Raw genomic sequence first — 15,743 nt, forward strand, 5'->3', positions numbered from 1 at the left:
CATGATTTGTTTTAATGAATAATGGCCTCTACAAGGTAAAAGTTACATAAAGTTGACGAAAACTAGTTGTAAGGATGAGAAGTTGTCACTGTTTGCAGAAACACAACTCAACCTTTTATCTTGATAACAGTGATGCTTATAAACCTTTGTTTGTCTTACTTGCAGAAAAAGTAAGTTTTTAGGGAACAAATTTAAGACAACGTAGCTGCGAGAGATTGATTAGCTCAGAGAATTTAAGGAGACTGATTGACAATGTGATGAAGTAATTGAAAATGATGTAATGAAAATAAAGAAAGCTTTTCTAAGTAATCAATTTCAGTTTAGAAATGTTAGTTACTTCACAAATAGAAAGAAATTTCTCTCTAATTAAGAAAAATTAAGGAAATTCTGGACGTTTTTGGGAAATCTTCGATCAGCAACGCATGAACTTGGGTAAACTCCATAAGTTCCTTCAATTTCGGCGGGAAATTTACTGTCCTGTCATTGGCTGTCGATGACGTCATTGGCTATTCCTACGAAATCGTTGCCATTAGTCACTATACATGTAAATCTGAACAGTTATTTCTTGAAACTTATCTCGTCTTTTTGAAGAAAAGTTCATAGTCACATAGTAAATATTATATGAAGAGTATTTTGAATTAAATATGAAAAAGAGAGATGCTTTTTAATTGCCAATTATTCGACCTAGTTTGTCGTGAAAGAGTTGCCAGTTCTTATTTTTCTGGAATGATAACAAAGATACCATGTATTTTAAATCTTTAAATATGACCTATAAAATATCTCTTCTTCTCTGATAACTTTAAATTGAAATATTTAGGCTACTGAATAAGTATTATGAGAAAGTGACGATAATTATCAATACTATAGATATTAGTGGAGGAGGCTGATAGAGAGAGAATGTGAGGAAATCATTTTACAGGATATAGTAATTCAAGGAAAGCAGAAGCTTTCGAGTGATCAGTTATCAATTTGGTGATATAAAAACTTTCTCTCTCTCAATGAATATATATAGTAAAAACAATTAATGAAGATGTGTTTATGATATCCCTCTTGACTTAATTATGAAGCAAGAGTATTTTTCCTAATTTTAGCTTTACATTTAGTAAATTAATCACTGCTATGAAAATCTCTCTACTTAAATGAACATTTATTAATATATTTACAAGTAGAAACCAAAAAAAAACTTAAATAAAAAAATCTCAGAATCCCCAGAAAAATTGACATTCTGGAAAATCTTCACACAGCAACGCATAAACTTGGTTGTTCCTCACAAGTTCCTTCGTTTTTAGCGGGAAATTTCTATCTTTCCATTGGCTGTCGATGACGTCATTCGCAACGCCCACTGCCTCTCGTGAAATAGTTGCTATTAATCACCATACTTCTAAACCTGAACAATCATTTACTAAAAGTTAGTTGGTCTTTGTGCATATGTTCATTGTCACAAAGTGTCAAATTCTGTGTAAAATGTTTTGAAATAGACTTTTGCAAAGAAATGTTCGGTAAGACTTAGTTATTCTATATTTTTCATCATCAAAAAGTTTCCAGCATTTGTTTTTAATGGATTGAGGAGTCTGGAATGATTAGAAAAACTATTCATTTTATTGATAAAATAAAATCTGTAAAATCTAATTTACTGTTTTAACATATTTATATCAGAATAATTATTGTTTAGAGTAATTATAATGAGAAATAAACGATAATTATCGATGCAAAACCAACATTTTTGCAAGAACTAGTATTCACTAAACTGGTAACAATGGGAAAGGTAGGTCTGAAAAAAAAGATGAAAATGACTAACTTCATTGTTCGATAAATAAGGAGAATACTTCAAATGATGCTCTGTACTTAATAGTTAACACCGTGTAGGAGCAGACACACATAAAGTGATATATGTTGAAATTTAAACGTAACTTCTACTTAGAGACACCTGGTAATTATATCATCAGGTACACATCGGCAAGGGGAGGAGCTTCCGAAGTTTTATTCATATTTGTGGCTGATGACTTCTTCAGTCATAGTAAATGACGTCATAGGCAGCCAATGAGGGAACAGTGAATTTCCCGCCCAAAAAGAAGGAACTAGTGGGGTTCACCCAAGTTTATGTGTTGCTGTTTGAAGATTTTCCAGATATGTCGAAAATTTTCGATTTTCTGAGATTTTTTGTTAGCTCATTATTTTTAGTTTCTCATTTTATATATGCAGTAATATATGTTACATTAGAGTGATTTTGTTACTAATGATAAATCTACTATATATAAAGGACAAATTTAGAACAAATATTCTCGCCTCATAATTCAATGATAATGGGTATCATGCTATCTCCATTCATAAAGCATATACAAACGGGGTAACCTATCACTGCTATCATTCCTTAAGAGACAGATGCAGATATTGTCATATGAAATAACATAATTGAACTTTTGATTATCTTTGAACTATTCCGTTGAGACAACTCTACCTTTAATGTATATTATATCTGAATCCACATTATCTGCCAATCTCCTTAAACTTTCAAATATATATTCTCACATTTTTCTCACCCTCTTTTATAAAATACTGATTATTTTTTATCATCAAACAAGACAGAGTTCTCTAAGCATCACGAGTGTATGGAGACAACAGAAAATCATAATTTTCCGTAAGCAATGGCTTTTTCCTTGTAAAATAACCTATGCAGACGTATTTCCATATGATAAAATGCCCAGCCTTGAAGTATATGCATGAGGAAAGGAAGTTAAATTAGACAATACAAAATAACAATGGATTTAACAAAATGAAAGTCAGTAAAATCCAACAACAAGTAAAAATTTCTCCTCGTGGGGGGTAATGATCTCGAACGTTTCACTTGTTTATTAGTTTTTTTTAAGACAGGGCATTTATGGAAGCATGCCTGACTTATATATATATATATATATATATATATATATATATATATATATATATATATATATATATATATTAAGTCACACACACACACACACACACACACACATATATATATATATATATATATATATATATATATGATTGATAGTTACTGTATTCGATCTTTGCAATGATATTAGTTAATTGCTAATGACAATCTTTGAATGTAGAGATTCCGTCTACTACTTGACCATTTAAGAAAGGAAATATTATTACCCTGAAATTATATGTATATATATATATAATATATATATATATAGTATATATATATATATATATATATATATATATATATATATATATATATATATATGTGCAATTGCATTATATACAGAAAGTATGATTATAGAATATCTCTTTCTACACACAGCAGTGATGTTTATAAAGTTATTTCTTGTTTTAAAAGACAAGATAATTATATGTTCAATGACTGAGACTGAGAAAAATGAGGGAGAAGAAAGAGAATCAGAAATAATGTACATTGAGTGAGGTAGATATTCGACAAGAATATATATAACTCAGAGAAAAAAATTACTTTTAAAAGCGATTCGGTATGAGCTTAGTAATGTTATTATTTCATATATATTAATATCCGTCTGTGTCTCTCAATGAATGATAATAATAGTACATACTCATTTGTACAAGCTGAATAAAAAAAAAAAAGATGGTATGCTGGCCCTTATCACTAAATATTATTTTACCATAACAAATATGCTTTCATATTTAGCAAATTAATCATTTCTAACATAATATCTCAAATGAAACGCCTCTCTATAAAAGTAGAAACTGAAAAAGATGCATAATTAAAAAACTACAGGAACTTCGTAAATTTTGGCCATTTCTGGAAATTCTTCAAACAGCAACGCATAAACCTGGGTGAACCCCACAAATTCCTCCTTTTAGACGGGAAATTCGCCGTCCTATGATTGGCTGTCGATGACGTCATTTACTACTTCAACTTTGTACTATGAAATCGTTGCCGTTCGTCGTCATTTATCTAACTCTAAACCGACAGTTGTTTGAAATAATGTTGTCTTTGTGTATTTATGTTAATGATCACATTCGTAAATTCCGTATAGAAATATTTTGAAGTAGAATTGAAAAAGGGATATATTTCTAAAGTTTAAATTATTCGCATTTCTCGTCAATGAAGAGTTGCCAGATTTTTTTTTCCATGGTGTTAGTAGCAGGGTCTGACCCAAGAAGTCTGGAATTACAAACAAAAAATCTATTTGAAATCATCATAAAATACAAGCTATAAATTTCCGATTATCTTCTTCAATGACTGTATATAAAAATATTTACAAATTAATAAGACGACCACGAAAAATTCACGACAATTGTCAATACAAAACCAACATTTTTGTAAGAACTATTGTTCACCCAACTGGCTACAATGATCGAAGGTAGCGTCAGAATAAGAGCCAGAAAAGGCTAAATGGTTACTTAATAGTTCGAGAAATAAAGAGATTACTGCTTATGGAGATCAACTTTACATATAATTAGAGCTCAAATGTTGCTTAATAATTAACACGGTGTAGGAGCAGATACCCCGAAAGTGATATTTGTTGAAATTTAAACATGTAACTTCTACTTAGAGACACCTGACAACTATGGCATACGTGAACATCGACAGGGGGGAGGAGCCTCTGAAGCTTCATTCATATATGTGGATGATGACGTCATTGTACATAGTAAACAAAGCGATTCCCGTCATGGAGGGACGTAACACGAGCGTCTACGATTTATTTGTTTTTAATAACGTTTATTTCGTTAATTCTATTGTTATTTTTGTAATTATTTCATGTAACTTGATTTCTTCAGGCACATTTAAAGGCTGGGCATTCAGTTACGTAGAACTTATTAATGCTAATAATAATCTTCGAATACAGATAATCTATCCACCTGACAATTATGAATACTATGGAAAGGAATCAATAATTTATATAGTAAATATTACTGAAACTCTACTCTGAATGCCTCTGGTTCTTCACTAGGTCTGGAAAGGTTTTCAAAATTACAATCTGGCAACTTACATTTGGAAATAACCTGTGTCTAGTGTCTCTTGAGATGGCCATGAAATATATGAATGCACACGAATCATAAGTGTTTCTCAATTTTGTAACTTTGCTACTCAAAATGTATTGACACAGTTTCATGATTGCAAAAAAAAAAAAAAAAAAAAATATTCCTCAAACAATTCTTCTCATTTAATAAAATCAAACTGAAGGAGTCAAGAACGAAAACTACTCAATTGCTTCCTCTCAAAGATCAAGAAAGTGTGCTTCTATGCTAGATTTTTTTTCTGATCCATAAATAAAATAAAAAAGATTGATAAATTTAATTTTTCACACGTTTTATGAGACATTTTCAGCTTTCGCTTTAAATCTACTCTATATCAACTGTTATTGTGGTTCTAAATTTCAGTAAAACGTCACAAACCCAAGTCTGAAACTTTGCGGAAGGTTTGCTCTCAACCTATGGTCGCTGACTTACTCGTAGCATGTCTGTGATATGTATGCGATAACTTGGCGACTAGGGTTGGTTACGACGTAGCCAAAACTCACATATCCTAAATAATTCCTTATTGTTCTCGTCTTTCCTCTTCTCAGTTCTCAGTTGACTTTCATGTCAGGTTGAGAAAGAGAGAGAGAGAGAGAGAGAGAGAGAGAGAGAGAGAGAGAGAGAGAGAGAGAGAGAGATTCACTCTTTAGTGATTTATTAGTTGTATTCCATGGCTCTCCAGAATCCAGATTTCCAAGGACTTGAGAGGACGTATCCAGAGATTCAGAAGGACTGGAGAAGGACGGTAGGAGTTCCAAGGACTGAGAGGACCTTAGAGGTCCAAGACTGAGAGGACTAGGATTCCAAGGATCGAGAGGACTAGGAGCAAGGACCCGAGGACGTAGGAGTTCCAAGGACTCGAGAGGACGTAGGAGTTCCAAGGACTCAGGAGGACGTAGGAGTTCCAAGGACTAGAGAGGACGTAGGAGTTCCAAGGACTCAAGGACTCGAGAGGATGTAGGAGTTCCAAGGACTTGAGAGGACGTAGGAGTTCCAAGGACTCAAGATGACGTAAGGAGTTCAGGACGTAGGAGTTCCAAGGACTCAGGAGACAGTAGGAGTTCCAAGGACTCAAGACTCGAGAGGATGTAGGAGTTCCAAGGACTTGAGAGGACGTAGGAGTTCCAAGGACTCAAGATGACGTAGGAGTTCCAAGGACTTAAGAGGACATAGGAGTTCCAAGGACTGGAGTTGACGTAGGATTTCCAAGGACTCGAGAGGACGTAGGATTTCCAAGGACTTAAGAGGACGTAGGAGTTCCAAGGACTCGAGAAGACGTAGGAGTTCCAAGGATTCGAGTGGACGTAGGAATTCCAAGGACTCGAGAGTACGTAGGAGTTCCAAGGACTGGAGTTGACGTAATAGTTCCAAGGACTCGAGAGGACGTAGGAGTTCCAAGGACTCGAGAGGATGTAGGAGTTCCAAGGACTTAAGAGGACATAGGAGTTCCAAGGACTCGAGAGGACGTAGGATTTCCGAGGATTCGAGAGTACGTAGGAATTCCAAGGACTCGAGACGATGTAGGAAGTTCCAAGGACTCGAGAGGACGTAGGAGTTCCAAGGCTTTGAGTGGACGTAGGAATTTCAAGGACTTGAGAGGACGTAGGAAGTTCCAAGGACTCGAGAGGATGTAGGAGGTTCCAAGGACTCGAGAGGACGTAGGGTTGCTAAGATGAACGAAAAATACCAATATCCTGAGTTTATTCGGCGAATTCTTAAAAAAGTCCAGAATAATGTTCCAAGTTACTTGCAGGCAAGTTGCAGCCCCTTTCTTCGGGGGCTTAGTGATTGTAGGTGTATAAGAATCAATCATGTAAATTTAATAATTTACTATGAAAAAATGTGAGAAACAGGTTGTCGAAGTCTGAAAAAGCTTGAGGAATGAGAATTGTAGCACTTGATACATCACACAAAAGCTAAAAACTTTGTTGTAATAAAATTTTGTGATATAGACAATTACTAATAAAAAAAATAATTGTTATTTAAGCTAGTAAAACTTGCAGTAAAAAATAAAAATCTGTCATTTTCTATTGTCCTTAGAAACGAAAAAAAAATCTTATGTACGATAATTGCGCCGATCTATCAGGGATAGAATATGGGGACTTAGGCCAAAGGCCAAGTGCTGGGACCTATGAGGTTATTCAGCGCTGAATCGGAAACTGACAGTAAGCAGGGTTGAGATGTGTAAGAGTAGGAAAATTTTGCAGTTACTCAATGAAACACTATGAAAGAAAGCGAATACCAACAGAGGCACAGTTAAAAGTTGCAGCTAAGGGGCGAAGGGATGCTGCAAAATAATGCCTACAGTACACCACGTGAGGTGCACTGACTGCATTACCACCCCTACCTATATAAGTGTCTCCTTGAGTTCATTGCTGCATACCTACAGCTTAGTCATTTCCTTTTGCACTCGGAAGTGACGGCGAAGATATTTGTAATTCGAAATTCTGAATCAAAAGTGACAAAATATTTAGCATTTGTGGACCAAGTAGGGGCCAACTATGGTCCAAGTGGAGGCCAAATAGGGTTTAAGTAGGGTCCGAGTAGGGACCAAATAGAATCCAATAGGGTCCAAGTGAGTGCCAGGTAGGGACCTAGTAAGGGCCAAGTAGGGTCCAGGTAGGGTCCAAATAGGATCTAAGTAGGGTCCAAAATAGGGGCCAAGTAGGGTCCAAGTAGGGTCCAAAATAGGGGCCAAGTAGGGTCCAAGTAGGGTCCAAAATAGGGGCCAAGTATGGTCCAAAATAGGGGCCAAGTAGGGTACTAAATAGGGGCCAAGTAGGGTCCAAAATAGGGGCCAAGTAGAGTCCAAGTGGGCGCCAAGTAGGGTCCAAGAAGGGGCCAAATGGGGGCCAAGTAGGGTCTAAGTAGGGTCTAAAATAGGGTCCAAGTAGGGTCGAAAACAGGGGCTAAGTAGGGTCTAAAATAGGGTCCAAGTAGGGTCGAAAATAGGGGCTAAGTAGGGTCGAAAATAGGGGCCAAGTAGGGTCCAAAATAGGGGCCAAGTAGGGTCCAAAATAGGGGCCAAGTAGGGTCCAAATAGTGACCTAGTAGGATTCAAGTAGGGTCCAAGTAGGGGCCAAGTAGGGACCAAGTAAGGGCCGAGCAGGGTCCAGTTAGGATAGCGTTGTAATTAATCATTTTACATTAGGACGGAACACGACTTTCTGGAAAAAGAAATATGATGCTTTTTTGGGGTCGCTCTTAGTATAATAATAATAATAATAATAATAATAATAATAATAATAATAATGATAATTATTATTATTATTATTATTATATACTATTATTCCTGCAACTGCTATTGATAAAGTATGCCCTCTGTCTGTCTGTCTGTCTCTTGGTAAAAGCGGAAGTTCTGCACCATACGTTCCACAGTGGATACTTAATCGTCACTACGACTGGCTATCTGAAAGCTTATCAACCCGCAATCGCCTTTATCAAAGCCTTATCTTTCAGAGTCAGAGCTCAGTCGGCACCAGTATGCTCCAACGCGCCCTCGGAGCGTAGACTCTGTACGAGGTACGTGTCTCCCCCCACCCTACGAAAAAAAGCGTATTTTAACGATGCACAGTGGTTTAACTTCGGTTAAACCACAGGTGTAATTTGTATCGTCGTTGGAAAGGTTTGGAGAAGTGTTAATGTGTTACTGGAAAAGTTTCAGGCTGTTGCGCTCTGTGTGAGTAAGTTGTCTGGAGAGATGCCTGTGTTATCTCGTGCTGAAAACATGGCCGTCACTGTGACTGTCCAGAGATAATTCAAGCCCGCTTTTGGGAAGGTATATCGTAGCGTGTATACTCCTCTTGATGGTAGGTATCCACGTGTATTCAGTGTAGGGAGTGTTTTCACGCAGGTGTAAACAGTCACAGAGGTCTGCATTATGACGTGGACATTCCCAATAGAGTTTATTTAGAAACGTCAATTTTGTACTAGTAAGTAATGATATGCCTCATAGAAGCTGAAGTTATTTTTGTATGACTGATTTAAACAGAGGTCTGTATTTAGTTATACATGTTATAGTGAAGGTCTGTAAAGAGAATTACAGAAGTAAATTCACTCTTCGCTAAAAAAAGATTTTTCATAATGAGAATATGGACAGAGATAAGAAGTCAAAATCGTCTAAATGATAAATTATGATGACGTAGCGTTTATGATTCTAATGATTGACCTGCCAGCTTAATTCACTCCAGTTGAATCAAAGCAGGTAACAACCCGATGCCTGACGAATCATCATGTAGGTAAAACGTCACAGGACTGACGTCATCTGTAAGAAAAGTGACTCCGTGAAGTCGAAAGTTTGTATTTGTACGATACATCAGTCAAGCTAATTAACCTATCTTAACCTAACCTGACCTGAGATGTACTGAGTCATTGGGATGTGGGGTGAACAATCTTCAGTGCTTCTTACGCAGGACACTACTTGGTCCTTGTTACGGTACATCCTCTTGGTATGGGTACAATTGGCGTTATAAATTTCTGTACACAACACAGCAAGATAAGGAGACATCTGGCAACTTTGTGGTGTAGTCGTAATGTTCCTATGATTAGTGGATGAGAAGCTGTTGGCAACACTCCTTGTGAAAGGAGTTGCTAAATGTGTAAACACTTGATCACAAGAACTGTTTGGCAAATGAACAAGGTGATGTTAGTGAAATAGCAAAGATCAAGTATCGATACAGTAGAGTTGCCAGATATCTCTTTGTCGGGTCATAATGCATAGCAGAAATCCTGAAGCTAACAGTACAAAAGATTCTCTCTCTCTCTCTTTTTTTTTTCTAATTTCACATTTTCTCGTTTACTTTCTACAGGAATGTCTACCTTTCCTTTAGAGTGATACCCCAATGTTATTCTTAGGACTTTTCTCCCGGCCTTGAATATATATATATATATATATATATATATATATATATATATATATATATATTATATATATATATATATATATATATATATATATATATATATATATATATATATCAAACTTTGCTGTATTGTCAGGTCCTCGTGATTTCATTTAAATATATTTGGCGTTTGAGATTGTTTAATGTCTAAGTAATAAATATCTTCTAGAAATATCCTTAGAAGACGAATTTGGTGAGAGGCCTTCCCATGTCATTGCGGGACTTGAGAAAGATATTTGCTATTTATTAATTAAGAATAATCAGACAAATCCAGCCTGCGAACCACTGTAGATCGACCAAACTTCACGTTAATTTTTCCAAGACAAGGCAAAGCAGACGGGAGCGTTGTAGATACCAGATAAAAGCGAAACGTATCTTATCGCTGGTGTGTCCACACATTTAGGCCTAAGTTCTTTTAATCTAGATTCATTTCTCCATTAAAAGCACAAAAGGGGGAGGGGGGTGAGGGGAACTTTGCCTCCTCATTTCTGCATCTTGAATCATTCCTTTTGAATCATAGATCTATGAGTAATTCAACTACGTGCCTTATCGCTAATAATTGTACTGATAAAAGTGACATTTTTAGGATCGATACCATTCGATTGATAATGGAGGAACGTGCAAATGTATACGGTCTCCTACAAAGGAATTCGCATCGATTTTGTTTTTTGTAGAACAATTGGTGAAAGATGATATAAAAACTACCGATGCTAGAGGGCTGCAAATTGGCATTTTGATCATCCACCCTCCAATCATTAAACGTACTAAATTGCAACCCTCTAGCCTCTGTAGTTTTTATTTGATTTAAGGTTAAGGTTAGACAGGCATCGTGCATCTGACAGCGCATTCCGGAGCCATGGGACGCACCCTCACTCTACCGCATCTGGTGAGCAACTAGAGAGCTGCCGGTCATAGTTGATGGTTTTATACAGCACTATAAGTTGTACAGAAGACTCGATTTCTTCGGCATATCTTTTTAGTTGTTTATGCTGGAAAGTTCCTATAACTGTATCTTATTGATGATTGAGTCTGTATATGTGTATATCGACTAGTAGCAATATCCTTTAGTAACAAAGGTTACGTTGAACGAATGGTACTGTAAATACATAAGTTCTGATAAAAATAAAATTCTTCTTGGTTTATATTCCTGCGGGTTTTGATAAAAAGGTGCGCCTTAACTAAACAATCAGCTTAAAAATTCATTGTATGATTTAAGCTCAAACTAATAAAGTAACGGTCACAACACCTGTGTCAAACTACAGATACATTCACACTGCAGTAAGATGTATCATAAATAAATGTCAGTAACATATCACATACACATCACCCACAGGTTGAATACAAGATTGAATACGTTTATCCAGTATTTGCCAAAAAGATTCATTCTCCATCTTGTTTTTTTGTGGTCTACAGAAAGAAATACATCACGTTTTGGGTAGTTTCTCGCAAAGGAGAATATCTTTTAATATACTTAGCTTTGGAATTTACGAGTATATTAAGAATTATCATAATAAAATCAATCAATTTCCCTTTAGGGTAAAATGGAGTCAGTCAGTGGCACTACAGTTGAGAGCAGTGGTGGCCCAGTGTCGAGACCTTTCAAAATCGACCACACGTCACTGCTTCCGGGGAAGCCCGGACCTCGCCCAGGGGGATACAGGAGTCCAAATCTGGATTCTACCACTGTAAGTTGGTTTCTAGAGGGTGACTGTATTGTCTACAGTAAGTTGGCTTCTACAGGGTAACTGTATTGGCTGCTGTAAGTTGGTTTCTACAGGTTAATGGTATTGTCTATAGTAAGTTAGTTCCTTTATTATCAACTGTAACTTGGTTTCTACAGGTTAACTGCAATGACCAGTGTTAGTTGATTTCTACAGGTTAACTGTAATGACCACTGTAAGCTGATTTCTACAGGTTAACTGTATTGACCACTGTAAGCTGGTTTCTACAGGTTAAATGTATTGACCACTGTAAGATGGTTTCTGCAGTTTAACTGTATCAGCGACTACAAGTCGGTTTCTATTGGTTAACTGTAGATAACTGGAAAGACAATTCATTGTTCTCTGCTGTGCCGTCTTCGTGTTCCAGTTTCTAGATTGCTAATTCGTCTGAATGACTTTGTTTTTCAACTTACTATAAAAATGAAACTCAGGGAAATCTCTCTCTCTCTCTCTCTCTCTCTCTCTCTCTCTCTCTCTCTCTCTCTCTCTCTCTCTCTCTCTCTATCAGAGCTTCAAGGATGAAGTATAAATATATAAAATCAGATGAGGCACCATAGTTTGTTCAGTGTCACTTAAATTATTATGAATGAAACTTTACTATCGTTACAGTTCATATATCTTTAATATATTAATGATTGTGAATTGTATTTGGCAATCAATTCATAAGATGGTGGATTAAATTAAGCAAACAATTCACAAGGCAAAAGCAATATTGAACGATTATATTGCTTAAATACCAAATTTTTTCTTTCATTGGATTCTGAAGTACACAAAAGATGACATTGTTATTATTATTATTATTATATTATTATTATTATTATTATTATTATTATTATTATTATTTTTTGCTCTATCACAGTCCTCCAATTCGACTGGGTGGTATTTATAGTGTGGGGTTCCGGGTTGCATCCTGCCTCCTTAGGAGTCCATCACTTTTCTTACTATGTGTGCCGTTTCTAGGATCACACTCTTCTGCATGAGTCCTGGAGCTACTTCAGCCTCTAGTTTTTCTAGATTCCTTTTCAGGGATCTTGGGATCGTGCCTAGTGCTCCTATGATTATGGGTACGATTTCCACTGGCATATCCCATATCCTTCTTATTTCTATTTTCAGATCTTGATACTTATCCATTTTTTCCCTCTCTTTCTCTTCAACTCTTGTGTCCCATGGTATTGCGACATCAATGAGTGATACTTTCTTCTTGACTTTGTCAATCAACGTCACGTCTGGTCTGTTTGCACGTATCACCCTATCCGTTCTGATACCATAGTCCCAGAGGATCTTTGCATGATCGTTTTCTATCACTCCCTCAGGTTGGTGCTCGTACCACTTATTACTGCAAGGTAGCTGATGTTTCTTGCACAGGCTCCAGTGGAGGGCTTTTGCCACTGAATCATGCCTCTTTTTGTACTGGTTCTGTGCAAGTGCCGGGCATTCGCTTGCTATGTGGTTTATGGTTTCATTTTTCGTATTGCACTTCCTACATATGGGAGAGATGTTATTTCCGTCTATCGTTCTTTGAATATATCTGGTTCTTAGGGCCTGATCTTGTGCCGCTGTTATCATTCCTTCAGTTTCCTTCTTTAGCTCTCCCCTCTGCAGCCATTGCCATGTGTCATCGCTGGCTAGTTCTTTAGTCTGTCTCATGTATTGTCCGTGCATTGGTTTGTTGTGCCAGTCCTCTGTTCTGTTTGTCATTCTCCTGTCTCTGTATATTTCTGGGTCTTCGTCTACTTTTATTAGTCCTTCTTCCCATGCACTCTTTAGCCACTCGTCTTCACTGGTTTTCAGATATTGCCCCAGTGCTCTGTTCTCAATGTTGACGCAGTCCTCTATACTTAGTAGTCCTCTCCCTCCTTCCTTTCGTGTTATGTATAGTCTGTCCGTATTTGCTCTTGGGTGTAGTGCTTTGTGTAATGTCATATGTTTCCTGGTTTTCTGATCTATGCTGCGAAGTTCTGCCTTCGTCCATTCCACTATTCCTGCGCTGTATCTGATTACTGGCACTGCGCATGCGTTTATGGCTTTTATCATATTTCCTCCATTGAGTTTTGACTTGAGTATCGCCTTGAGTCTCTGCATGTATTCTTTCCTGATCGTGTCCTTCATCTCTTGGTGTTTTATATCCCCTCCTTCCATTATTCCCAGGTATTTGTATCCTGTCTCATCTATGTGTTTGATGTTGCTCCCATCTGGTAGCTTTATCCCTTCAGTTCTCGTTACTTTGCCTTTTTGTATGTTGACTAAGGAGCATTTTTCTATTCCAAACTCCATCCTGATGTCCCCAGATACAATCCTTACAGTCTGGATTAGGGTATCTATTTCCTTGATGCTCTTACCATACAGCTTGATGTCGTCCATGAACATCAGATGGTTGATTCTGTTGCCTCTTTTCTTGAGTTGGTACCCGGCATCCATCTTCTGTAGTACTTTTGTCATGGGAATCATGGCTACTATGAAGAGTAGTGGGGACAGTGAGTCGCCCTGGAAGATCCCTCTCCTGATATTAACCTCTGCTAGTCTTATTCCAGAGCTTGTAAGTATTGTATTCCAGTTGCGCATTGTATTTTTGAGGAAGCTGATGGTGTTTTCCTCGGCCCCATATATTTTCAGGCATTCTATCAGCCATGTGTGTGGTATCATGTCGAAGGCTTTCTTATAGTCTATCCATGCCATACTTAGGTTGGTTTTCCTTCTCCTACTGTTCTTCATTACCATTTTGTCTATCAGGAGCTGGTCCTTTGTGCCCCTACACTTCCTTCAGCAGCCTTTCTGTTGGTTGGGGATGGTGTTTGTCTCCTCTAGGTAGTTGTATAGTCTTTCACTGATGATACCTGTTAGTAACTTCCACATTATTGGTAGGCAGGTGATAGGCCTGTAGTTACTGGCTATATTTCCCTTACTCTTGTCTTTTTGTACTAAGGATGTTCTTCCTGTGGTCATCCATTTGGGTGCTTGGTGATTTGTGATACAATGCTGGAGCTGTTCTGCTATTCGTGGGTGTAGGGCCTTGAAGTTTTTGAGCCAGTATCCATGGACTTCATCGGGACCTGGGGCTTTCCAGTTTGGCATTTTCTTTAGTTGGTGTCTGACTGTGTCTGTCGTGATCTCTGTGAATCTTTGTTTTATTCTCCCTGTTTCTTTTTCCTTGACTTCCTGGAGCCATGTTGCATGTTTGTTGTGTGTTACCGGGTTGCTCCATATGTTTTCCCAGAGTTTCTTACTTGGTTCGGCTTCAGGAATTTCTGGGTGGTTGTCTTCCCCTCTTAGTTGGCTGTATAGTCTCTTCTGGTTGGTTCCGAATAGTTATTATTATTATTATTATTATTATTATTATTATTATTATTATTATTATTATTATTATTATTATTATTATTATTATTATTATTATTATTATTATTATTGGAATATGCGAAGATTCTAACTGGACAATCCAAACCAACAAATAGGTGGGCACTATGTGAAATAAGTAAATTGAATTGAACCAACATATTGCAAGTTAGTAAAGCACACACACATGTATGTATATATATATATATATATATATATATATATATATAATGTAATATTATATATATATATATATATATATATATATATATACATATATACATATATATATATATGATATATATATATATATATATACTATATATATACATCATACATACTAATATCTAAATATATGTATATATATATATATATAATATATATATATATATATATATATATATCATATATATATATATAGATATATATATATATATATATATTATATGTATATAAGTACATATCGACGGCTATACAGTTTTATGCATTCATATTTCTGTCATTTTCTTAATGATATTCATAAATTTGTTAAAATAGGATACAACAAATTTATATGAAATTTGTTTACCTACAACAGCTTCACATATGCAACAACTGTCTTTTCGAGCATCAAGAGAACATACCTCCATCCATTCTAGAGCGTTTCTGTCCCGTTTTTCATTTCCAAACAGATCAATTCCATTGCTAACAATTTGTCACTCCCAGCAGAATCAATCTCACGATGTAGAAATCTCAGAAAACTACAAAGGCCTTGAAACCATGCCGGCAACTTATCGCATACGTGTCGCAAACATATAAATAA

The 15,743-nt window shown here is 36.4% G+C and overlaps 1 protein-coding gene across 1 annotated transcript in view; it reads left to right on the top strand.

The window, feature by feature from the left end:
* Positions 1-8,774: 8,774 nt before the first annotated feature.
* LOC135210819 (uncharacterized) overlaps positions 8,775-15,743 on the top strand; it is a 47,216-nt gene continuing 40,247 nt past the window's right edge. The window contains exons 1-2 of the mRNA XM_064243686.1: positions 8,775-8,798; positions 11,426-11,575. Coding sequence (XP_064099756.1) covers positions 8,796-8,798; positions 11,426-11,575 — 153 coding nt within the window. The 5' untranslated portion in view covers positions 8,775-8,795. The remainder of the gene's footprint in view (positions 8,799-11,425; positions 11,576-15,743) is intronic.

Source organism: Macrobrachium nipponense, chromosome 4 (assembly GCF_015104395.2).
Source record: "Macrobrachium nipponense isolate FS-2020 chromosome 4, ASM1510439v2, whole genome shotgun sequence".
Classification (NCBI taxonomy): domain Eukaryota; kingdom Metazoa; phylum Arthropoda; class Malacostraca; order Decapoda; family Palaemonidae; genus Macrobrachium; species Macrobrachium nipponense.